We start from the raw sequence: 26,323 nt of genomic DNA, 5'->3' as shown, positions 1-26,323 counted from the left end.
ACGTTTATAGGGTATTCTTTAACGAAAGATCCAAATATCATCAATAAAAGAAAAAAATTTAATATCTCAACTGATAGAATTGTGTTTTGTAATACGTTACAAAAATAACATTATTGAATGATACTTAAAACAGTATATGTTAAAAAAATTCTTTACGAACATTGCCTTTCGTAATTAAAATCAAATTTCAAGACACATTTGTTAAACAATAGTACTGGGAAGAACATTTGTAAATACGTGACACATGCTCGTTTTAAAAATTATTTTCCAGACTAATTTAAGTATATCTTTCCATCATAGGCTATTTTTAAAGTTGTATTAATAAGCTGATTGAAAAATTTAATATTAAAAAGAATTAATATTTGTAAAAAAAATGGCAAATTTAAACTACGATATAATGCGTCTTATTTTTCAGTATTTAAATAGTAAAGAATTACATCATGCATCTTTGGTTTGTAGGTAAAATAATATGAACAATTTATAATTTTATACTTATTTTGTTTTTAATTACGCAAATAAATAATTTTTGTATAAATCTAAATTTTCAAAATTATTTATTATATTTATTTAACACGTTGAATGCCATAGGGGTCATAGTGATCGTTAAAATCGGGATTACTAGAAATATATAATAATTCATGTAACTTTCAATGATTTTAGATTTTTCAATATTATCATCCTAATGATGTGAATAAATTAATGCAATAAAAAACATTTAAAAATATATTTACTTATACATTAAATATATATATAACATGTATTTTAAATATTATGTAATCATAATACGATATATCGTATTAAAACATTTAAATCAAAGGACAGCTGAACATGTACAATCTCTAAAATACGTCAAAAAATTTGGGGTATAGTCTTTTGCTTTTGGTTTTGCGTAAGCACAATTACACACTGTTACGTATTTGTTATAAATAATATTGCAATAAAATATTGTGTTAGTGTCACGGATAAATCATGTACAATTAATATGGTATTCAACGTGTAGATAATAAAAATTAATAATTTAATGTAAAATAAAAAAAGGTTTAGTACGATATATGTATTTATAAAATACGAATAATGTATATATTTTAATGTTTTTTTATTATCATAGATTTTGGCGGAATATTGCGGAAGATGAATTAAGATCTAGAGGTCCCGTATGCATTATAAAACACAGACATGATAAGGTAACTATTAAATTGTGGCGAGCTAGATATAAAGAAAACTTAAGATTTTTACGAATAAAAGTTTGTGTTCAAATGCATTTCACTCAAAATTTATTGTTGCCTACTTTAAAAGAAGGCAAGTTTGATATGATACATTTATTAATTGACAGAATATTGATATTTAAAGTATTTTAATTTTTTCAAGAATGCTTTTGCCGAGAAATGCCAAATAATTGTTTCTCGTTGTTTATGGGGAATTTTTATGCGCATAAAAACAATAATTACATTTGTAATTTATTTTTACCTGAAGTATCTCCTATAAAAATTACTACGCGTTCTTTTCTTGCGGAACCTTGGAACCAAGTATTGTTTTGCCCAGAAATAATTGCATATATGGATCCTAGTATGAAAAATTTTTATACATGGCAATCAAACTTTGAAGATCTTTTTATTAACAGCAAATCTATACCAACTTGTATGTTTTTTTTTGTGATCGAAGCAGCCTTTGTATAGCCAAATCACTTTTGAAACATTACTTAAAATGGTGATATATTTATTTTGTTATATATTTGTTGTTTCACAAGATTTTTAATTTCTATTCGATAATCTGTAAATATTCTGTGTTTTTTTCATAGTTTTCCAGATAATGAAACTTCCGTTTGGGGTGGTATACTAGACGTAATAACGATTTGCCTTTTTAAAGGTAACAAACATTTATGTAGAAGCAGATCGAGTTGTGCATCTATTTTTATAAGTGGTGTCAGTATGAGAACATGGATGGTAACTTTAAGCAATGATTGTTCTACAAAGGAAGAAATTGAAAAGAAATTGACAGATTTCAAAATGGGTGTTAATTTGAGAAAACATTCGATTGGTCTCATTTACATATCTTATTTTCGTTATCATAGATTCAGTGACTTAGATTTCACAACATTTGAACAAATTTTTCCAAAAATGTCTATTGTTTATATGTGTGGTATCGCAGGATTCGGTGGAAATGTAAATGGTTGGTAAAATGTTTCCAAGAAAAGGAGAAAAAATATACTATATATGTATCTATATCTATTTAATAATATATGTATATATTTAATTAATAATGTAAATATATATATTTTTTTTTAAATAGATGTTATAACAACTATTTCAAATGTGGCACCAGGTAGTGATGGGCAAACAGATAATCAGAAGGATACATTTATCATGATACTTACATACAATTAGTAATTTGATAAATAGAAGAACTTTAATCGAGATTTATATATTTTACTTAAAGATAAAATATATAAAAATAAAGACATGTATCTAGCTATGAACATACGTATACAGATAAATATGAAGTATATATATATTAACTGATTGTGAGATATATATAAGTGTATTATTATATTTTATTGTTTCTATAATAATACAGTTCTAACATTACTTTTATTTTACGAACAATAAGTTTTTTAAATATTCAACATTAGTGCACTGTAAATTAACAAAAATAAATTTTTCCATTTTTAATTAGTAATTTCTTATAATATTATTTAGCAAATAATCTCGAACAACTGAATAATTTGTATAAAAATATTATAATATAAAAATATTAATTACTGTAAATAGGAGTGTAATTAATCTATATCCATTATTATTATTAGACTAAATTAAAATATTTTTGTCTCATTATGTGAACAAATGAAGAATTGTAAATGATTTAAGGAAAATTTCTGTCATTTTTCTTTATTCGAATCAATAATATTAATGTAATTCTTTATAGAAAGATTGGTAATATAATGTAATGCAATGTATTCTTTATTGTATTTCAAAGATTACAAGTCTCTCGTTTTCACTCTGCCTAACATCGTTTCTAACCCTATTTACACAATTATTTAATATGTTTACATTCTTCATTACTTTTCCCTTTTTATTCTCTCTCTTCCTTTCTGCACTTATCCGTATCTTACCATTAGAAAGATTGGTAATGTTAGTACACATTTCTTTCGACGAATAGAAAGACTAATTTGGAAAAAAAATGTATTAAACATGCGTTACGATAAAGAAAATAGGAAATAAAAAGATAAAAAGAATAAAGGAAAAAAATGTTTCCATGTCGAGGAATCGATTCGATGACATCAAGAACAAGAGACCGTTCCGCTTTTAAAGAAAAAAAAAAAAAAAGAAATATATAAAAGAAAAGGAAATGTATGAATGTCACGTTGAATGCCACGTTCTCAGAAAAATTTCCGTCAAGCAACGAGCACCGTTATACCATGTGCGCACTTTTATAAATTAAAACTTACTCGATACCAGCGTATAAACATGTTGGACCCATTGTTACTTATCGTAGTAGAAGATTATCACATGTAGAACGATATGCCTAGAGATCACCATGGAAAATCTATATCTCACTGGGTCTTTTGTTCCTTATCGTAGAAGAAGATAAACGCATTTAGAACGAAATGTTTCGGAATATGTGCATTTAGTTGAAAATTTGTCCTCGAAAACGAAGTACACCTATTCTCCGATTTACACGGTATTTTATTTTAATTTTTACACGGTTTTTAAATTTACCCCCGGCCTAGATCGAGGAGTCTGAACCAGTAGCACAAATCATCCGTGAAGGACTTAAATTAGGACAAGAATTGAATAATCATTTTTTACAAAATGATCCAAATGTTAAACAAACTCTTCTATTTCAGCGAGGTAATAATAAACGCTTAACTCAATACGAGGAGGTCTATAAAGATTTGATCAAAAATTAAACACAATTGTTAATTACGTATTTCATTACCAAGTCTCATCGATCTAAAATTGTTTCTAATTCATTTAACATTGAACTTAAATCGCATCAAGTACTATCGAGTGATGAAAGTAACATCATACCAACTAGGAGTAAAAAATTAATAGTGTACGAAAGTAATATATAACAGTAATTTAATTTTTGATGAAATATTGCAATTTATACTTCTTGTTTCTATATGTAAAATGAGTTACATATATATACCATTATATTTTTATCATTTTATGAATAGATCCTTATTTGTATGATTTCGATTAACACGGTTTTCTAAGGAACCTAGGTCATCTTACATTCTATGTACATTTTTACTAGAGTGTAAATTTTTGAATCGGAACAACGATCTACGGGTAAGGGATCAACGTATTAATTATTGTCTTAAACTATTATTGCAACATCTATTATTAGATAATAGATATTACACTATATATTTAAATATCTTTTTTCTTTGACATATTTTATTATTAAAATTGATATGCAATTCGACTAAAGTTTTACATATCATTTATTATTGAATTATATATGAGTTTTCTCGAGGGTTGCTTATTGTCCCGTTTCAAATATTTTTTCAACAGTGACTAATGGTTAAAATTTCTTTGTTTGAAAAATTTATCTGTTTTTTTTTTGGAATGTAAAAATAAAAAAAGGTAGAGAATATTAGTAAAGAATCATATAGCAGTGAAAAAGAAATCTGTTTGGAAATCTGAATAGGAAGTCAGTATACCAGATGTTTTCGGTAGACATAAAATTTACCTGAACTATTGTCCTAGGTTCCGACTATGAAAAAATTTTTTTTCAAAAGAAAAGTATAATTCTGAAGTGAAAATTCAATAACAAGTATACAATAGCATCTATGGACAAACCTAAAAAAAATCTTATAATAGATTGATTAACAATAGGTGAATACATCGTTCAAAGTTATTGGTCAGAATTTTGTTTGCTCCACCCAAATCCAGAAATAATAGCTTTCTCTTTTGAGTATATATAGAGGTAGACCGAAGAAGGAACGTTTTTTAAAATCTTGAACTCTAACTTCGTTACCTTTAGCAAAGGGACTTCAGTTTTAATCAGACCTTAGTGCAGCAATAGTGCCCAGTGAGAACGTTTGATGGTAAAAGATTCAATATAAGTGTTATAAAGGTGTACATACAGTACAGGAATTCTGTAAATTGCAAGTACCAATAGAAATTCAATAAGATAAAAAGTGCAAATAAATATAAGTTATTGATAAATTTTTGTGCTTAATGTTCGCATCGTTACTTTAGCTACGACTAATAGCTTTCTAAAGACAACTAATTTTATTTTTAAAGAGAATATTGTAAGTTAATTCGCGGAAAGAACTTTTTTTCCTATTGCGTAGAAATTATTTTGCATTCGTGTAATTTGTACGATAGTGGATTGCTGAAATCTTACAGTTGATTATTTTTAAATGGATTTATATTAGTTTTTTATAAGCGAAACATAATCAGAATGACTAGAAATATATAATTCGAATAAATTTGAACGCTTTTGGATCTTTTAAAATAATTATTTTTTTCTAAAATGGCATGAAGAAATGAATAACTAAGTAATACGTGAAATAACTAAAAGTTTTTGGAAAAGCATATTAAAAAATGTGTTTATATTTTTAATAGTTGTTTTATGAAATACGTTGGAAAAATATAAATTCATGAAAGGCAATTAAAAAAAGTATGAATTTGAAATTTGATCTCGGTATTTTGCTAAACACGTGAAAACAAAAAAATATACATTTACACGACGCATGAGTTACGTTAAGGTTGCTTCATACAAAGTTTCTTTCTAATCACGAAAGTTTATACGAACATTATTAATCCCTGTAGCATCAGTTTTTCTAAGATATTCAGTACTCCACTAGCAATAGCACGTAAAAATATTATAACACGATATTTTCTTGTAATATTTGTCACTGAATATTAAATAGCTTACTTAATATAAAGAAATTACTTTTTTTTTTATAAGAAATGACACAATTAATAAACTTTTGAGAAATGATATAAAAAATATAGTAAAGTTTTACAGGTAACTCCTGAAGAACACGATTAATTGGTTTTGTGTTCTTTGAAACCACGTGTTGTTTGAAACTACAAAAAACGGGATTCCGTTTCAAGTGTGAAAATAAAGTTACGTTTTAAATTCTATTTTGTTAAATAAAAAACTACAAATTGATATTTTCTGAATTCATATTGGTAAACACTTCTAAGAAATCTAATATTATATAATTAAAATTAATTTTTTAATTAGTTTTGAAAAAACGTCATAACTTAAATTTTTTAATTATCAAAATAATATTTATTTTTAAGAAATGTATATGTAATGTGTATTTATTTCAATTAAAATAGAATGGAATTAAGAAGTCATAGACGTGATTTTTTAAATTTCGCGATAATAGTTATAATTTCTTTATAATCTTAAACAATTTTGCCTTTAATCATAACTCTTTATTTTATTAAACAAGTAAAATATTTGAAAATTTAAAAAAAAAATTAAAAAAATAAATAAATAAAAAATAATAAATATTTGAAAATTTTTTGTTTATTCTTTTTTTTCAAAAAATTACTCGAAAATCGTGCAGTTTGAAACCGTGTGTAATTTGAAAAAAGATATCCGCGTTCTTCAAAATTCATGTTCTTCAAGTATCGTGGTTTTCGGGGGATACCTGCATTTCGTTTTTTACTATAACAAAATTTAACTGTTAGACAATTCTTCAAGTAGTGTGTGCTTAAAAATAAATTATAATACATTGTATTGATAAGATGATTGAAATATGTAATATTAAAATGAATTAATATTTACAGAAAAAATGGCGAATTTAAACAACGATATTCTACATATTATTTTTCAATGTATAAATGTTATAACAGTATCATATATGGTGTACAGGTAAAGTAATATTAATAATTTATAATGCATGCATAAATATGTTTTCATATGAAAATGTAGTAATAATTAATTTCCATATAAATTTATATAGTTTATTATTTTTTAATTATTTTTTACATTAATTTAATTATTAGCTGGCGTTAGGAATTCGAAAGTTTATTGCCGAAAATACCAAATCCCGTCAGTGTTTTTGTTCTTGAGCGCAACACCTTCATTCGCGGTCTTTTTAGCCTATTTTCTTAACACGTTGAGAGCCACGTGAATTCTTACGGAAATCCCTGTCAGGCCACGCACGTTACGTTGTATTACAAAAATAGTTGTACGTCAGTCACCGGCGGCTGACACAGCTTATATGGACAATATTGTCAAGCATCGCTGAATGACCAAAAACTTTTATTTCAAGCCGCGTCATTCGCCGGTGCCTGACGCTCAACTTTTCGTTTAGCCCGCATTAGTCACCGCTGATTGACGCTCAACTCTTCGTTCAGCCTCATCAGTCATCGGTGACTGACAGTATAAAATATGATACAAACAAAATGTTCTAAACATCTTGAAATTTGAGAATATATTTTGTTTTTCTCAAAAATTATAAATTACATAGCCAATGGTCACTATTTTATAAAGTCACTACTTCTGTGCATGCCGAGTATACTTGTCAATCACAATTAACTGGTTAATGTAAGTGACCATGTCTTGCTGCCATACACACATATAAAGGACTATTATATTAATTTAATAATACTACAATAAATAGTTTATTTTATAATATTTTAAAGGGGGGGGGGCTTATTAAGATAAGTGTATTTATAGAACAAAAACATATTAAAATATTTTTTCATGATCGTAGATTGTGGCCTGTATTACTCAACTATGTATATAGTGTATATTTATATATACATGAATGCACTATGTATATATGTAAATGCAGGAGAAAAAATAGCATATTTTTATTCAAAGAGGAGGGATCATTAACAGAAATTAAAACATGGACGAGAAAGGTATACAAACATTTACCATGCTTACCTATATTGCAGATGCAATTTTTTCAGAAAGATTTTTCTGTTGAAAAAGAAGGTAAGTTTGATAGTGAACATATATTAATTCATAAAATATAGGTATTTACAATATTCTTATTATTTCCAGATTGTTTCTGCATTAATCTGCCAAATAGATGTTATAGCATAACACTTGGCAGTATATACATAGAAAATAATAAAAATATATATAATACATTGTTTCTAGGAAATTCTCATATAAAAGTCCGAACTATATCGTTATTTATAAAGCGCTATAAAAACGTAATGTTTTGCCCAGAACTTGGATATTATGAGCATTGTAATTTATACAAAGCTTATGCACTACAAAATACTTTTAGTCAAATTTTTAATTCTTCTACTGAAGGTTGTTTGATTATTTTACTGAATCAAAATATTGTGAAGAAAGCAGCACAAGTTTTGACTAAAATTATCGAGTGGTAATATATATATTTTTATTCTAATTATATAATTTACTTGAAAACATCTGTAAGACGGCTTCTAGAATTTTTGTTTTCGTAGGTTTCCAAAACATCCAATCTCCATTTGGGGAGGAATCGAAGATTCCTTAAGTATATGTACTACTAAGTCGAACTCATCTGTACGTTATGAAGGAGAGGGTTTGGCATTTATATTTTTGAGCAGTAAAAATATGAAAATTTGGTCATTACGATTGGACAACAAATGTCATGACGAGGTGATCATAAAAAGAAAGTACATTAATTTTAAAAACAATATAAAATTGAATAAGAACTCTATAGCTTTCATGTACACGCCTCGTTTTCGTTTTATGGAATACAAGAACAAGGATTCAGAAATATTTAAACAAACATTTCCCGAAATTCCATTATTTTATGCAGGAGGTACTGCAGGATTAGGCGGAAATTTAAAAAGTTAGTATAAAATCTATATAAAGGAAAATATCTAATCTACTTATTTATTTTAATAAGTAAATAATGTTTTATTTTTTTTTAGAATTTGTAAAAATTTTAAATGGGCTTGCTAAAAAGCCAAGATCCAGGCTCTTCAGGTCATATTTTAATACAACTATAATGATAATTACATATTAAAAGGTAAGACTTGCAGAATATTTCTTACGATTTAAATATATTTATTTTTTTATTTACTTTTATTTCTAAAATCTTTGTCATTCATTTGAAATATTTAGAATTTGTCTTTATTCGTTGGTTCCACACAAAAGGGTTCTTATGATGGTGTATTTGATTTTAGATCTACAACGAAATTACATCTATACGAAGACTTATGAAAAATTGGATCTTAAAATATGTATATAAGTGACATTAATTTTAAAATCTTGGTTCTAATTTTTGATAAGGATTGTAATAATAAGACAAAAATTGAAAAGAAATTTGCAGATAATTCACTATATATTAAATTAATCAAATTTACATACAATTTATTTTTAATTTGATATTTTTTAATATTCATAATAAAACGGTTTCACATACTCAAATAATTAGTAAGGGAGTTAGTTATTTTAAAACAACAGTCACTTCATTTACATATAGTTATTTAATTGATAAATAAAACTTTTTTTATCGAGTTTTATAACCAAGGTTTTAATGATAATGATGATTTTATTTTATAATTTATGTAATAACTTTTATATAATAAAGCTATAAAAATGACATATATTTCTATAAAATTATTTTCTTAAGCATGAAATATGCTTTTTCAACGTTTGTACAAAAAAAAACCTAAGACACTCTGTATATTAATGCATAATCCGAGAATATGAGAATCCTGAATTGCATTTTTAAAAGTTTTCATAATAAAAAGTCTTTTCTTATAAAAGAAACGAAAAGAAAGTAGAAAAGAAATATTATAAACAATGAATAAAATAAAAAATTAAATAACAACTATTAGGGTGTTTGAAAAGTAATTTCGTTTTTTCAATGATAAATAAAAGACGATTTTTTTTATATGTAGAATTCAAGATGTTTTAAATGATCGTGAATTGTCAAATTTGATAAATCCAACTTCTCAGTCATTTTTTGCGTTGTCATGCAATAATTAGATTTCACTGGTGCCTTTATTTTGCTAACATTTGTTTCAATTAAATAGCTTAAACGTGGTGCATCTGTTAAATTGAAATTTTGAAAAACAATTTTGTCCCTAGCGTTGACATAATCTCTTCATAAACAGTGTAGGTATAATTTTATTCTTAATTGCACCGCATAATAATCCTTATGGTTATAAAAGAGCGAAATATGATGAAAACACTAACATTAATTTTCCATTTCGATGTGATGTTAATAAAACTTATTTCTCCATTTATATGACACTTTTTTATACGGTTATACAGAATGTCCAATTAAAATATCTTTGAAACTTTTGATGATAGAAAAAAATGTGTTAGACAAAAGTTGAATGCTTTAAGAGGGAACATTATCTAATATCATTAGTTTTTTTTGTAGGTGGACGCGTAAAGGTCATATGAAGGTCAACTGTAATTTTTTAAATAAAATTATATATTTTTTTATACACCAAATCATGCAAATTTTTATTCCCTACATAAAAGTACCAAAACACTTATGTTAAAAAGTCATTAATTTCCAAGAAATTTTGATTCTATCGATTTAAATGAAACATCCTGTATATACCTCTATTTATGTAGTACTTTTAAACATCATTATATACGGTCAGATAGATTTACGTACAACAGCACAGATTTTGACACGTGCGACGTTAATATTTTCTTTACTTTACCTTCGAATACCTCTCGCCCTCAATAGCGAGACTCACCTGTCAGACGACTCCATACGCAAAGGGTTAAGAATGGGCGTTCAGAATCTCGAGTCAGTCTAGCCGTATTCACGGCTACATATTGCTTTTGCCACGTGACCACTTTAAACATGGGTGACGGTGAGGAATGAATGATAGGTTGGATTAGTGAATCACTAAATTTGGAAAAAGCTTTGCACCTTTGTTCCTTTTATTCTTTCTCATCGTTTTCGTGCCTTTGTTTGCATATGGTGCCATTATTCATTGTTCACGGGAAGGATGCAACAGGTTCCGGAATTCAAGCACGTGTTACACAGAGACGTTGCGCATTCCCGTTCGCGCACGACTTTCTCCCACTACCGTTGGGGTCTTAGGTGCGAACGTTGGGACTGTAGGCGGGGACACGAAAAGATAGTGGAGAATGTGAAGGATAGTGGGAGATTGAAGTAACGTCACAGAGCTGCGTTTCCATGGTTACGCTTAAGATTTCTTTATTTCTCTCCCACTCGGATTTTTCTTGTCTTTCTCTTTTTCAACTTTAATCTAGCGATTAGGAGTGGGGAATAGGACACTAACGCATTGGGTTTTGTTCTCATGTTAGTTTTCAAACTTTTGGATTTTGATTCTTCTCTTAAGGCTTACTATTAGTCATCATACCTCCTGGCATCTTAGAGAAGTTGTTAGCTCAGCACGACGCACGTCTTGCTGAGATCAAAGGAATGAACAGTCGATTACTTGCTAAACCTTGTGCGTCACTCAACAACAAAATAGTCCAGGAGAATAATGACGCGTTAAATAAGATATGGCAAGGGGATTAAAAAACCCACCTAGAGATTGTGATGGGAGAGGATACGGTGACTGATCCGTATGTTGTCAAGGACGTTTTAGGAAAAATCCAAGAAGTATACGAAGGGGTCTCGATGAGTGTTTGACATTACTGTCGCAGCTGGAACAATCAGTTGTCCCCAGTAGGAGCAGTAGGAGCTCTCAGTGGGGGCTCCCCATTTTACTTTGCCCGATTGTTCCGTCCTTCGTTGGAACATCTAAAGGAATTAGTTCCAATGGAAAATTCCTGATCGTGTTAAAAATAACCTTACGATAGATTTTCACAAAAATGATATATTTACTTAGTTCGCAATGGGGTATCTTTCCGTCGACAAATATCTAACGATTTTGGTGTCTATCTATGACTATCGCATTAATCATTCAATTTTTATTGTTTAAATTTGGAAAAGTGTAATTTTTATCAGCTATTCCACCCAGATACCATACCGGTGCCCTTTGTTATATATGGTAGTAATATTATAATAAATAAATCCTACAATTATCTTACTCCTAATACTGTGCATTCGTCTTATTTTCTCGAAACTTGGTTTTTTTGAAGGTTTTACTTCTAACGTGTGTGATCCGCACACACCTGTTTTTTTATCACATTTTTTTTATATAAACAGACTACGCAGCAATTTTTATCCGTGTAAAAACATTTCAAGCGGAACAGTTAATCCGCGTAAATAAAAGGATCAATCTATTTGACGAATCGAAATATAACAATGTTCTATATCATGTCTGGAATTTTTGTTTCTAGAATGTAAAATGATTTTAATATTTGAAGTAGGTTTAGATATCAGTAAAGATGACTAATCAAATCTTTGCCCGAATTAAATGAATTTATTTTTCGTATAATGTAATATGTAACTTATGAATTAGAACTATTAATAGATTATTTGAAAAAGCAAAGTTGTAAAAAGAATTTAATTAAGGCAATTACTATCTAGTGCTTTTCTTTCTATCGTAATGACTTTGCTTTTTAATACGGTTACTTAAACCAAAGTGGATTGCTTACGGCAATTGTATTATATATATTATATACTTCGATTGTGTAATATAGAAGATGGGATTTTTTTTTGTTCAAACGTTTTAAACTTAGAACACCTATTCTCAATCCAATCAGTAGAATTTTCGTGTATTACATTGATCTAATTTGATTGACTTTTGAACCAATTGTCTAACAATGTTTTTATTTACATACATTTTAGATACTCGATTCAATGTTCGGGTTTAAACAAAATCTATTTTTACTGCAAACCAGTTTTAAACATCTTCTCGTTAATATAAATTTTAAATATAATTTATAAAATAACTAACTGTTACATTCAAATGCTAAAAAATTTGGATTTTACTGTGTTTCAAGTTTTCTCTTAAGGGGAAAAAATCATAAATCATGGTCAAGTTTATTATTAGATTACTTTGTTCAGTTACTAATGATAACAATATTTTTGATTACACATTTACAAATATTTGTTAAATAATACGTTTTATATGAAATAAAATTTGATTTTCTATTAGGAATCAGAAAATGTGAAAAATATTACAAGTTTTTATGTTTCGAAATTTGAAGGTTGTTTTAGTTATTAAAACGCGGTAATCGTACGAACAAATCTAAGTCCTGTAACATTAGTCGTGTTTTGTTATCCGTGAAATTTACTTGTTTTATTAACACGAAAAAGTAATAAGATAAATAATTCAAGTTTGTTTTTTAATACGATGAATATATTTAAATGTTGAGGATTGTATAAATATAACAATTGATTAATTACATGGTCGAAACTTGTTGAAGCAGAAAATCCATTAAAAGATCCCCAGTTTATTACAGGCTAAGTAATAAAAACTCGTAACCGCATAATTACTACAAAAGAACACGTTTTTAAATTTATCCACGGAAAAGCTCATTAACTTTTATTTTGTATTAACGGGAGTTGCAATTCAAGAATAGTAGAAAATAAGCACGATTTTAAATGAATATCAAATAATAAGATATTGTTATAAAAAATATTCTGGATATTTTTAACGACTTCATACCTAGCCTGCGCCAACTTATTGTTACATAATAAAGTTGGAAGAAAATACTTTTAGACAATACGATAATACATTTTCGACCATTATAATTCCTTATACATTTAAAATCCAATTAGTTAACTGGACCTTTGCCTAAAGATTTTATCTGTCAGGATTTTATTGTCTAGAAACATGTTATTTCGTGTAAAGTGGTTTCAGGAAATACGATGAAATGAAAATTAAATATAACCGATTTTTTAAATACCCTTCTCGTACTAAGAGATGTTTAATTTGATTGTAAATATTTTCTAATTTATCTAAATTAATAGATACGATGTAACATTTAGCAAATTGGTAATATATTCAATATTAACTATTATATTTTCTACGTAAATAGATTATTTATATTCATAAATATTTCTAATTCGTCTTTTTACGTAGGTTTCTAGATTTTGGTTTTGTTTGGGGTATGACAATACATTAAGCGGATGTGTATAGTCCTTTATGGTGTTATGAACCCCTAAATTATTTCAAAGCAAATATGATAAAAATTTTAATAAATAACGAGAATATGATTGCTGAGTATTTAATTTGAAATGAAAATTCTAATACCAAAGAAAAAATTTAAAAGAATTTTCAAGATTTCAGGAACACAATAGAGTTAAGGAAAAATTTCATTGCTTTCTTGTACACTCCCACCAGACATTATCATGATTTTTATGAGATAGAATCAACTCTACTCAAACAAATTTTCTCGGAAGTAACATTAGCTCAAATTTTCAGCGATATACCAATCGGAGCTAATAATCTCAAAAGTTTGTAAAATTTACATTGAAAAAAAAATCACAGAACACTTTATCTACTTATTCATTTCATAAAAATAAAAAATTTTTATATATTTATTTCAAAATTGTATGGATACTTGAAAAATATCATGCCGCCTAAAGGTTATAAAAATACAAATTTTTATAATCCCATATAATAATTAAATTCGCATAAATTGTATAAGTTTAGTCAAAATTTATAATAAGAATTATATTGGTAACGTATGCAATAATTAAATAAGTAATTATGTTTTTATAAATATTTAAGTAACTGTGTGTGTGTAATAATATATAATTTATGATAAGAAAATGAATACTATCACGTTTGCATTATTTTTATATCTGTACTAATTTATACCACGTTTAATTATAAAATTATGTTAAAAAATAAGTGACCTGTTCTTAAATTGACATTTTTAAATTAAAAATTTAATTTATTTAATACACGGAACATTGATACACTTACATTTATACGATGGAATTAACAATGTAACGTAATTTTATTTATACTATTTTGTTTTTATTATGTTGATTAAAGTATAATATAATTTTTTGTATCACGTAAATTAAACAAAGCTTTTTAAAAATATAGATTTTGTGGCATTAAGGTTTTGTTTATAAGAAAGAAAAAACAAGAATAATAAGCTTATTATTGCTATTACTGATACAATAATTAAAACAATTACTCACTCTCTCTCTCTGTTTTGTTATTAATCGTTTTATTAAATTTCATATTTTCTTTAACTTGTTATTTTTGTGAATAGCTTTTTATTGTTTAATTTTTCTATTAAAACTGATTTTTTTTGTCTTCACTATTTGTTCTTCATCAAATTTTTTTAAATCATCATTTTGTTCATCGTCAACCTGATAGGAAAAATTTTCTAATTAATCGTCTTACAAAATTTGAAATTGTATATGTTTAATTTTAGTACGACACACTGCGGTAGTTTAAAGCAACCAGTCTTGTTATTACTTCTTATCAATTCTGCTTCTCATTATATTAGAACATACTTTTGATATTGGAGTAGACAGTTTAAGTAGAGTGCAAAATATATTGTTTTCTTGCAAAGTAATTTTAAATATATTTTGTTTGGTAAGTACAATACTCAAAAATAATAATCATAGTGAATAATTTTACTGTTCAAAATTAATCAAATGAAATAAAGCTGTGTTAAAATTTTGTTCTTCACAAAGAAAAAAGATGTCCGCAGTTAAGAACTATATTAAAATATTCTTTTATTTTACAAAAGTATAGATTACTTTTACATCTTAAAAGATACTTGATAAATAATGTAATTTTTACAAAGAGTAGAAGATCATATTTTCTAATTTTAATATCAGAATATTGAAAAATGTTACAAATTCACCGTTATTTTAATTTTCAACATCTGAAGGTATAGCTTGTATACAAATATAGTAAACTATAAGGACATCATTAAGTTTAGTAACATTGATTGAGTCTCGATGTTCGTGAAATTTATTATTCATATATCATGCACACACATATGTAATAATTTCTTCAGTATAAATAGATTTCTGTTATTATTAATATAAAACAGAACGCAACTGTAGATTTTATTACATAATTAATGCATGTAAATTCTAAAGAATTGATAAAAAAAAAGATAGAATACAAAATTTGTATATCTGTGACAAAAGAACAATTAGATAATTAGAAAAATAGATAAATCATAAGTAAAATTCGAAATTAATTATAAATAAGCTAGACGAAGAACTTATCTTTAAAATTAAGAAGCAAATACGTACAAAAAAGATTAAGCAAAAGTAGTTGGAATAAAAAAAGATTCTCGTAGGAAAGTTTCTGCAAATGAAAAGTAAAAACAGATAGCAGAAAAACATCATGAATAAGAATAATTTTTTGTAGAAAACATAATAAATGCATAATAATTAATAAATGTTTTATTTAATAACGGTTATATAAGTTTGATATTTTTGTTTGGAATAGACGAATAACGTTATGATATTTTTTATTATGAAAAATATCATCATATTATATGATCTTTAATTTAAGTAATTTGTTATATGTATATTTATTATATTTCTATTGTTTAATTTGTTTTTGTAGGTTCTTATTTAATGCACTTTTATTTATAAATGCTTTGTTCAGAACATTTTTGAATAATCAATTGGGAAGCTTTCTACTGTACAATCATATTAATATATTGAAAATTATCTTATCAAATTAAATATGTCTGGTCATAATATAGTAAAAGAATACCCCAATGAGAGTGCTCTACGTTTGGTATTTCGATATTTAAATACAAAAGAACTGCATAATGTTTATTTAGTTTGCAAGTAAAATTATGTTAACTGCTTATAATATAAATGTATTTTGTTGTGTTCAACTGTTATAGCAAATTGTGGTTATTCTGTATTATTAATCTTATACTATAAATTTATTTAAATGTAAAGAACTTTGTATAAAATGACATTTTTTTCAATGATAATAGATATTGGTGTAAAATTGCTCAATCTGAGTATGTAAAGAGAGGTCCTACATGTAGAGTATTAACAAGAAGAAAAGCGGAAACACATCTATTATTTCCTAGGAGAATAAAAATGTTATTACAAAAAGCCATCTTTCAGCCTTCTATATGTATGTTTGCTACAAATGATTGTCAAAAATATAAGACTTCAGATGGTAAGTAAAATTTTAGAAATATATATATTGATTTATTGAATATTGATACAGAAGATCTTTTAATATGTTTAAGGATGTTATTGTCCAATGACGCCTGACAATAGCATCTCATTATGGTTAGATTGTCCTGATGAAAATGATAGAGTGTTTACGCTTTCTTCCGCGTTTTTTCCTGGTACAACAAATATTGAAAAAAAATTTCTGACATTTTTTTGTAATTATAAACCAAAATCATTTTGTAGTATAGAAGCTCAAGGTGAAGAAAATTGTAAATTTGTAGCAGGTAATGAAGTAAAATCTTTCATTGATAATATTATTCCACCTGAGTGTACAAAGAAATATTGCTTGATTATATGGTGCAAACAATCGAAGTTTAAATTACTTAGAGAATTAATTAAATTTTTAGGATCATGGTAATATAATTAATTTTTTCTAGAAATTATTATACATGAATAGCTCATTAATATTTGTTAATATTTTTATTGTTAGGTATCAACATAAGGATTATATTATTTGGGGAGGTACTGTAAGAGAAGTCTGTATTTGTAACAGAGTACCTGGAGTGTTTCAGTGTCGTAATATTGTGGATATTTCATTTTTATTTATACATGCTGAGGGAATAGAAGCCCACATTGAAACTTTTGATAAAAAAACTGAAAAGAGGAAATTAATAGCAAGAAAGTTTAGAAAATTAAGCTCGGAAGTAAAGTTAAAAGATCACTCGATAGCTTTCATGTATACTTCTATCAGCCGTTTTAAAGAATTTTTTAAGTTAGAATCAATTTTATTTAAAGAATATTTTCCAAACGTGAAACTATTTCATACTTCTGGGAGAGAACCATTTGGAGCAAATGGATTACTCGGTTTGTAAAATGTTAATGATAAAAATGAATTATCTATTTGTATATTTCTACATAATTTTCTTTTAAAATAATTTTTATTCTAGAATTTTTTGTATCACTCTATAGTGACGAGAACTCTAAGCATACAACTCTCTTGTTACTAACATATAAATAGACATTGATTAATTATGTTACTTTTGTGAAAATTAGTAAAAAAAAATTGTAATAGTAAGATAAATTAAAGGAAAAAAGAATGTACATCTATATTTACATGTTTAAGTAAAATTCTGTAATAAGTAAAGTAAGAACAGAAATCAAGCATCATAATATTTATAGTATTATTATAATACGTTACAATTAATTATATAATTTATATTACATAAATTCAAAATGTTTAAATATTAATTTCATTAATAAATAAATGTTTTTAAATATAAATCATTTTATCTTTTATTGTTCTACAAAACTTAGTTTAATTACATTATTTATTAAATGATCTCTAAGGGCAGATAGGCATAAATATGTATTGAATTTTACGAAATGTTTATTTAGTTTGACGAAGTACAATCTTTATTTAAGATATTAGGTATCCGAATCGTTCAAGTTATGAAAAAATCGATAATATAATCGTATTCTAATAAACAGGTTAAAAGTGATCAAACGAGGTCGTCTTCGTTATTATATTTTATAAATTTGCAAACGAATCATCCTACAATATTTGGAATTGTGTATATGAACTTCGTATGAAAAATTACGATCATTAAAAAGAATTGGCTCGGTATTCATTTTCTTAATTTCTGTTTCTCATTGTATTATAACGTGTTCTTATGTTCTTAGTATTGAATTAGACAGTTTGAATAGACCGAAAAATATTATTGTTTTCTTCCAAAGTAGTTTTAAATAAATTTTGTTGGTAAGTAACTTTCACGAACATAATATGCAAAGTGAATAATTCTAATATTAAGAGACAACCAAATTTTTATCAGACTGAATTTTTGTTTTGTGTTTAACAAAAAAGAAAAATATAAAACTATTATCAAATCATTACGATATTAAATAAAGTTTATAAAATATTAAATTTTAATAGGAGAATATTGAGAAATACAAAAGTTTCTACGAAGTTTAGATTTTAAAATTTGAAGGTAATGCTTGTTTACAAATATAACATGATTATCGAGTATTGTTAGACTTAATAATATCGTTTATATTTCATTATTCGTGAAATTTATTATTCATAACAGCATGCAAAAGTTATGCCATCTTTAATAATCGAAAAATAAAAACAATATGAATGTAAGAAATCTTTTGTAGGAAACAAAAGAAAAGCATAAAATGGTGCTTTATTTAATAACGGTTATAAGTTTCATATTTTTGTTTTGGATAGACGAAGAACGTTATGATATTTTTTTTATGAAAACTGTCATAATATTGTATGATCTTTAATTTAAATAATTTGCTTTGTGTATACTATGTTATTTAAATTTCTATTGTCTAATACGTTGACTCCCGTGTAGCTTATATGTGACCGGAGACGTGACCAATAATAAAAATACATACTTAGAGTAAAATATTGATAATAATAAATTTTTAAAATAGTATCATTATTTTTATAAGGATTTAAAGAAAAAAATGACATATAAAATATGCCAAAATAATGTTATTAATACAATGAAAATATGGATGACATGTATTGACGTTTTTTCTGTACCTAATTGTTTGATAAAATGTAATTTTTATCATCAAAACATTTTACTAAATAAATAACTAATTTTATCCTTAAATCAGGAATTAAAATAATTTTCGAGTTACTTGTTTATATAACACCATTTAATTTACAATACAAGTAATCAGTAAAACCTCTATTGTCAAATTCCTGAAACATTTTATAATTTTTCGCAGTAGTGAACTACAATCAGTTATTTAATCAGACAAATCAATTTGGGTTTTCCATAAATTCTAATCTATTATCATATTTGGACAGTTTGAAACAACTGATAATCACAAAAATATTCTACAGCGTCTCGAAGGTCACCGATAACCCCCGCCATAAACAATGCATTAACCGCAATTATAAAACTTCTTTTATTTAATGTAAGAAAAATTTCAACAAAATATCCATCCCATAATAAAAAATTTATATTGGCAACACGGGCAAATTACATTAATTGCGCACGGCAGTCAACGTGTTAATTTGTTTTTGTAAGTTCTTATTTTATTTACTTTTAATTATAAATGCTTTTTTCCAGAACAATTTTGAATAATCAGTTGAATAATTTTCTACTGTAGTAATAAATTATAGTATACAATCATACAAGTCTATTGAAAATTATCTAATCAAATTAAATATGTCTGATTGTGAGATAATAAAAGAGTACCCCTACAAGAATGCTTTACGTTTGGTATTTAGACAACTCAATACAAAAGAACTGCATAATGCTTTTTTAGTTTGCAAGTACAATTATATTAATTATTTGTATTATAACTTTATTTTGTTGTTTTGTACAATTATGAATAATAATAACTATTCTTTATTATCAGTTTTAAAGTACAATAGAGCCGTTTATTTTGAAAGTGGTCTAACTCCATTTATGTTCGAATCGAGATATTGAAGGGTTTGCGTTTCAATGGAATTAAAAATATACGTACAGGATACTAACGAGTCATGCTGCTTAAGAGTATCTAAGGGTGTTTAATTTATAGTTTCTATTAAAATAGTGTGAATTATTAAGTGAATAAAATGCGTTTTTTAACAACGAATAAAGTTGGTTCATTTTCAAAATAAACGGTTCAATAAATGTATTCACATGTTAATCATCGTAAAAAAAAGAAAATTTTTTTAATGACAATAGATCTTGGTGGGAGATTGGTAAATCTGTAAATAAGGAGAGATGTCCTTCATGTATAACAATAACTAAAAAAAAAATGAAAGTTGATCAAAATTATGTTTTAGCGATAAAAGACATGATACGATTCCTCGTCATGAAGCCTTCTTTTTGTATGTTTATGACGAATGATGTAAAAAGACACAATAATTCAGAAAGTAAGTAAAATTTTACTAATATATTTATTAATTGAATATTGATATAGAAAATATTTAAATATTTTTAAGATTGCCATTGTACATTTCTACCATCTAGTTGCTTCTCAATACAGATAGAAAATCTTGTTTTACAAAATGAAATAACTTTTTCTTCCGTGATCTTTCCTGATACAACAAACATTCAAATCGATAATTTTACGTTTGATTGGGAATTTTCATCGGAAATGTATTACTGCCCAGAAATATATGACGATTATACCAGTGATTTCTTGAGATGTCGTAAACTTAAATGCTATATGGATCCTTTAATGGAAACTGAGCGTGCTTCGACATGTTGTTTGATTGTATGGTGCAAAAAAAAGAAAATTCAAGATTTTACAAATTTAATTAAAAAGTTAGCAGTATGGTAAAGTAAATTATTCTTCTTATAACTTACCATAGCTTACCAGTAGCTTATTTATATTTGTAACTATTTGTTTGATAGGTACCCACAAAGTAAAGTTGCTAGTTGGGGTGGTGCTTCAGATAATATCATTGTTTGTAATAAAAAAATTGATCTATATAAATGTCGTAAAAATGTAGATTTTGGATTATTTTTTATAAATAGTCAACATATGGAAGTCAAATCTTTAGTTTTAGATCGGCATTGTACGACTAAAAAATTAATAGAAGAAAAGTTTCAAGTTTTCAGTGAAAGTACAATATTAAAAGATCACTCGATAGGTTTTGTGTACACTTCACATATTCATTTTTATGATTTAGTATCATTTCTATTTGAAAAATATTTTCCAAGTGTGAAGCTATTTCATACTGTTGGAAAAGAACCATTTGGAGGAACTGGATTAATCGGTTTGTAAAAAGTTAATGGAATAAACGAATTATTTATTTGTATACATTTCAAAATAATTAACTTTTGAATTAATTTTTTTATAGAATTGTTTAAAATATTGCAGAAAATAGTGTTTACAGAAAATAGTTTACATACGACCATTATGCTACTTACATATAATTAAACATTGCATTAACAGAGTAAAAATAAGTAGAAAATACTTTAATAATGAGATAATTTAGAGGAAGAAAGGAGATGTTTAAAATAAATATATATATATAATACGTAAATTAAGACATAGAAATATAGCATGATAATATTTATAGTACTTTTATAACGTTTTAATTAATTATATTATTTATATTACATATAACCACAATAATTAAATATTTAATTTAATTTAGAAATAAATGTTTTCAAATTTAAATCATTTTATCTTTTTTTAGTTAGTTTAATGTCATTATTTATCAAATAATCTCTCAAATACCTTGATCAATTTATATACAAAACTAATTAGCTAATACTACTAGGTTTTTATTAGATTGAAATAAAATACAATTGATTCATACTAGAAGAATAAAATATAATTTATTAAAAAATAAATGAAATTTGGAAATGAGTAAAATTTATTTAAAAACAATAACGATCCTCGTCGTGTAAATACGTTTCTTGCCAATCGGGTTATTTAGTCTTACGAAGTACAATAATCTTTGTTTACATTATTAGATATCGAATTCGTTTAAGTTATGAAAAAACAGATAACATAATCGTATTCTAATAAACAGGTTAAAAGTGATCAAACGAGGTTGTCTCCGTTATTATATTTTATAAATTTGCAAATGAACCATCCTACAATATTTGGAATTGTGTGTATGAACTTCGTATGAAAAATTACGATCATTAAAAAGAATTGGCTCGGTATTCATTTTCTTAATTTCTGTTTCTCATTGTATTATAACGTGTTCTTATGTTCTTAGTATTGAATTAGACAGTTTGAATAGACCGAAAAATATTATTGTTTTCTTCCAAAGTAGTTTTAAATAAATTTTGTTGGTAAGTAACTTTCACGAACATAATATGCAAAGTGAATAATTCTAATATTAAGAGACAACCAAATTTTTATCAGACTGAATTTTTGTTTTGTGTTTAACAAAAAAGAAATATATAAAACTTTTATCAAATCATTACGATATTAAATAAAGTTTATAAAATATTAAATTTTAATAGGAGAATATTGAGAAATACAAAAGTTTCTACGAAGTTTAGATTTTAAAATTTGAAGGTAATGCTTGTTTACAAATATAACATGATTATTGAGTATTGTTAGACTTAATAATATCGTTTATATTTCGTTATTCGTGAAATTTATTATTCATAACAGCATGCAAAAGCTATGCCATCTTTAGTAATTGCAATTTCATTTTAGTTATTATAAACTGAATACAAAAACTATATAGTTCTGTTTTGTGTTAGTGTTGGTTTAAGAAAGAAAATAATTGTAGATTTTAGTATATAAAATAACACGTTTAAGATATTGAATACAAAATTCGTTAATCTGTGTGTGATATGTGAAAAATTAGAAGATAAGTTAAGAAAAATCTAAAATTTATTGTAGAAAAGCTAGACTGAAAAGCAAATAAGTAATAAAAATATACATATCTATAGAATTAATCAAGAGCAATTATAATAAAAAAAAATTTCTCCAAGAAAGGCTTTTAAAAATAGAAAGCAAAACAAAAAAGCAGAAAAACATTATAAATAAGAGGAACCTTTTTGTAGAAGACAAATAAATTGTTTTATAATAACGGACGTAAGTTTAATTTTTTTTTTTTTATAGAAGGGCTATAATATAATTTTTTTGGGTAGAAATTTAAAAATAATAAAAATTCTCACTTTTTTGGTTATCTTTAATTAAAATTATTCGTTGCATTTACATTAATGAAATTTTTATTGTAAAATCTATTTTTTTAAGTTCTTAACGAATATATTTTTATTCACAGTTGATTTTTTCAGAATATTTTTAAAAAATTGATTGAGTACTTTTCTATTGTACAATTATACTAGTATATTGAAAATTATATCATTGCATTAAATATGTCTAATTGTGAGATAGCAGAAAAATACTCCCCAAATAATGCTATGCGTTTGGTATTTAATTATTTAAATAAAAGAGAACTGCAAAATGCCATTTTGGTTTCCAAGTAAAATTTTGTTAACAGTTTATAATATAAATGTATTTTGTTGTGTTCAACTGTTATAGCAAATAATGTTAATTCTTTATTATTAATCTTATACTATAAAATTATTTAAATGTAAAGAACTTTGTATAAAATGAAATTTTTTTCAATGATAATAGATCTTGGTGTGAAATTGGTAAGTCTTTAGTTAAGAAGAAATTATATAAGACAATAATTGGAAAACAAGAAGAAAAGTATCAAAGTTTGGTTACTGCAATAAAAAATGCAGTACGATATCTCGTCAAAAACCCTTCCTTTTGTATGTTTACGATTAATGATTTCTTAAAATTTAACGATTCAGAAAGTAAGTAAAATTTGATAAAAAGTCGATTTATTGAATATTAATATAGAAAATATTGAAATTTGTTTAAGGTTGTTATTGTGAACTTTCGCAGTCTAGTTGCTATTTTATAGTGTTGAGAATAGTTAATCAAAAAAATGAAAGATTTAAACTTTCTTCCACGATTTTTCCTTATATACCTGACATGCAAATAACACATTATACATTTTATACTTCAATTGTCAATGATGAATTTTATTGCCCAGAAATATGCAGTAGTTTTGACAATAATTTTCTCGAGTGTCATTATCTAAAATATTATTTTAATCCGCTTTTTCGTACTGAATGTGCTTCGAAATGTTTGATTGTATGGTGCAAAAAATCAAGTATTAAAAATTTAACCAATTTAGTTAAAAATATGGCAGAGTGGTAAATAATTAATTCTTAATATAATTTATCATAAATTAATAGCTTATTTATATTCGTAAATATTTATAATTTATATTTTTTTCTTAGGTATCCAGCAAATAAAGTAGTTGTTTGGGGTGGTGTTGCAGAAACAATCACAGTTTGTAATAAGAATGTTTACTTAGGAAAATGTCGGAAAAATGTGGATTTCTCCCTTTGCTTCATAAATGATCCAAATGTTGAAGTCAAATCATTATTTTTGGATCAAAATTATACGGATACAAAATTACTTGAAGAAAAATTTATAGCTTTAAGCGAAAGGACAAAGTTAAAAAAGCACTTTATCGCTTTTATGTACACTTCTGATTTTAGTTTAAGTCAATTTTTTGCTTTAAAATCCTTTCTGGTTAAAAAATATTTTCCAAGCGTGAAGCTTGTTCATATTGTTGGAAGAGAACCATTAGGAGGAATTGGATTTGTCGGTTTGTAAAATGTTAATAATAAAAATAAATTATTTATTTGCTCATTTCAAAATAATTGGTTTATTAAAAATTTATTTTTTTTAGAATTGTTTAGAAGATTAGATAACCCTTTGCTTGAAAAGAATAATATACATACAGCTCTCATAATACTAGCATATGATTAGATATTGAGTAAATAATATCACGTTTGTGAAAATATGAAAAACAAGTTTTAATAGAAATATATTTTGAGGAGGAAAAAATATACATCCATATTCATATATTTAACTAGAATTATATAATATGTAAAATCTATAAGATATAAAGATCGAGAATCATAATATTTATAATATTTTTCTAACGTTACAATTAATTATATTATCTACATTACATATACCCAATGTTTAAATATATAATTTGATTTCAAAATAAATAATTTTTAATGAAACTATTTTATCTTTTATTATTTAGTTTAATAATTCTATTAATCAAATAATCGGTAAAGATTGATTAGTAAAAAAAACATAAATATTTAAATCCATTTACTCATAAAATGTAATTTTTTTAGCACAAGATCATGGCGTTATGCAAAAGAATCGGGATTGATAAAGAATCAGGGATGTTTGTGCAAGGGTATAGTTAACTAAATATAGTTAATAGTTAAATAAAAAATTCCAAATAATTTGTTAAAAAATATTATTCAACTTTGCATTAGAAACGACAATAAACTATGAAAAACGAAAATTTCTAATTCTAGGAGTATCACCACATTGCATTAACTTTTTCACGCCATAGTAGTGCCGATGATAATATTAAATATATATAATAATAAATATAATATTTCAAAAGTATTGAAATTTACTCAAATTATGAGTTTCCTGTTACTATAATTTAACTGTTGACGTCTGTCGGATTTAAAACATTCCGTGTTGAGACAATTTCATTCAATATTTTAATCAAAACATTTAAAGATTTTACGTTTTAAATCAATATGTTAACGTGGATCACCGGTGGGAAGCATGGCCTGAATGAAAAATTTAACATGAACCATAGATGATACATGTGGCACGGAACGTGATAACGTGTAAAACATCTGTTCAGACAAACCAGCTACACAAAAGAAACGGTGGTAAATAATATTTTGTGTGTGTGTATATATTTTTAAATTATTAAGTTCTAAAGAGAACAGAAGTAAACTTTTGAATATCATCTTATTAAGGAAACGGTGACTTTCATTCTGGTTACTCAGACCTCAAGAATATAATCTCTGATTGTATTATAGA

The 26,323-nt window shown here is 25.6% G+C and overlaps 5 protein-coding genes across 6 annotated transcripts in view; 4 read left to right on the top strand and 1 right to left on the bottom strand.

The window, feature by feature from the left end:
* Positions 1-26,323, bottom strand: part of LOC107064422 (dipeptidase 1) — a 363,750-nt gene that overhangs the window by 77,347 nt on the left and 260,080 nt on the right. The gene's annotated exons all lie outside the window — the stretch shown is intronic.
* On the top strand, positions 192-2,529 carry LOC149031996 (uncharacterized). The gene is made up of 4 exons (XM_089174176.1): positions 192-459; positions 1,109-1,707; positions 1,799-2,169; positions 2,290-2,529. The coding sequence occupies exons 3-4, from the start codon at positions 1,929-1,931 to the stop codon at positions 2,382-2,384; spliced, it is 336 nt and encodes a 111-aa protein (XP_089030302.1). The 5' UTR covers positions 192-459; positions 1,109-1,707; positions 1,799-1,928; the 3' UTR covers positions 2,385-2,529.
* Positions 16,337-18,099, top strand: LOC149031995 (uncharacterized). Its single transcript, XM_089174182.1, has 5 exons — positions 16,337-16,597; positions 16,753-16,943; positions 17,017-17,356; positions 17,433-17,806; positions 17,890-18,099. Exons 1-5 carry the CDS (start codon positions 16,491-16,493, stop codon positions 17,958-17,960), a joined length of 1,083 nt encoding a protein of 360 aa, XP_089030308.1. The 5' UTR covers positions 16,337-16,490; the 3' UTR covers positions 17,961-18,099.
* LOC149031994 (uncharacterized) lies at positions 21,414-21,899 on the top strand. Its single transcript, XM_089174130.1, has 2 exons — positions 21,414-21,674; positions 21,759-21,899. Exons 1-2 carry the CDS (start codon positions 21,440-21,442, stop codon positions 21,836-21,838), a joined length of 315 nt encoding a protein of 104 aa, XP_089030256.1. The 5' UTR covers positions 21,414-21,439; the 3' UTR covers positions 21,839-21,899.
* On the top strand, positions 23,703-25,349 carry LOC149031993 (uncharacterized). Its single transcript, XM_089174180.1, has 5 exons — positions 23,703-23,855; positions 24,011-24,195; positions 24,264-24,600; positions 24,688-25,061; positions 25,146-25,349. Exons 1-5 carry the CDS (start codon positions 23,749-23,751, stop codon positions 25,223-25,225), a joined length of 1,083 nt encoding a protein of 360 aa, XP_089030306.1. The 5' UTR covers positions 23,703-23,748; the 3' UTR covers positions 25,226-25,349.

This window comes from Polistes dominula, unplaced genomic scaffold, assembly GCF_049000335.1.
Source record: "Polistes dominula isolate Pdom_NZ unplaced genomic scaffold, Pdom_raw_medaka contig_482, whole genome shotgun sequence".
NCBI lineage: Eukaryota > Metazoa > Arthropoda > Insecta > Hymenoptera > Vespidae > Polistes > Polistes dominula.
This window is presented reverse-complemented; position numbering and strand designations above follow the sequence as displayed.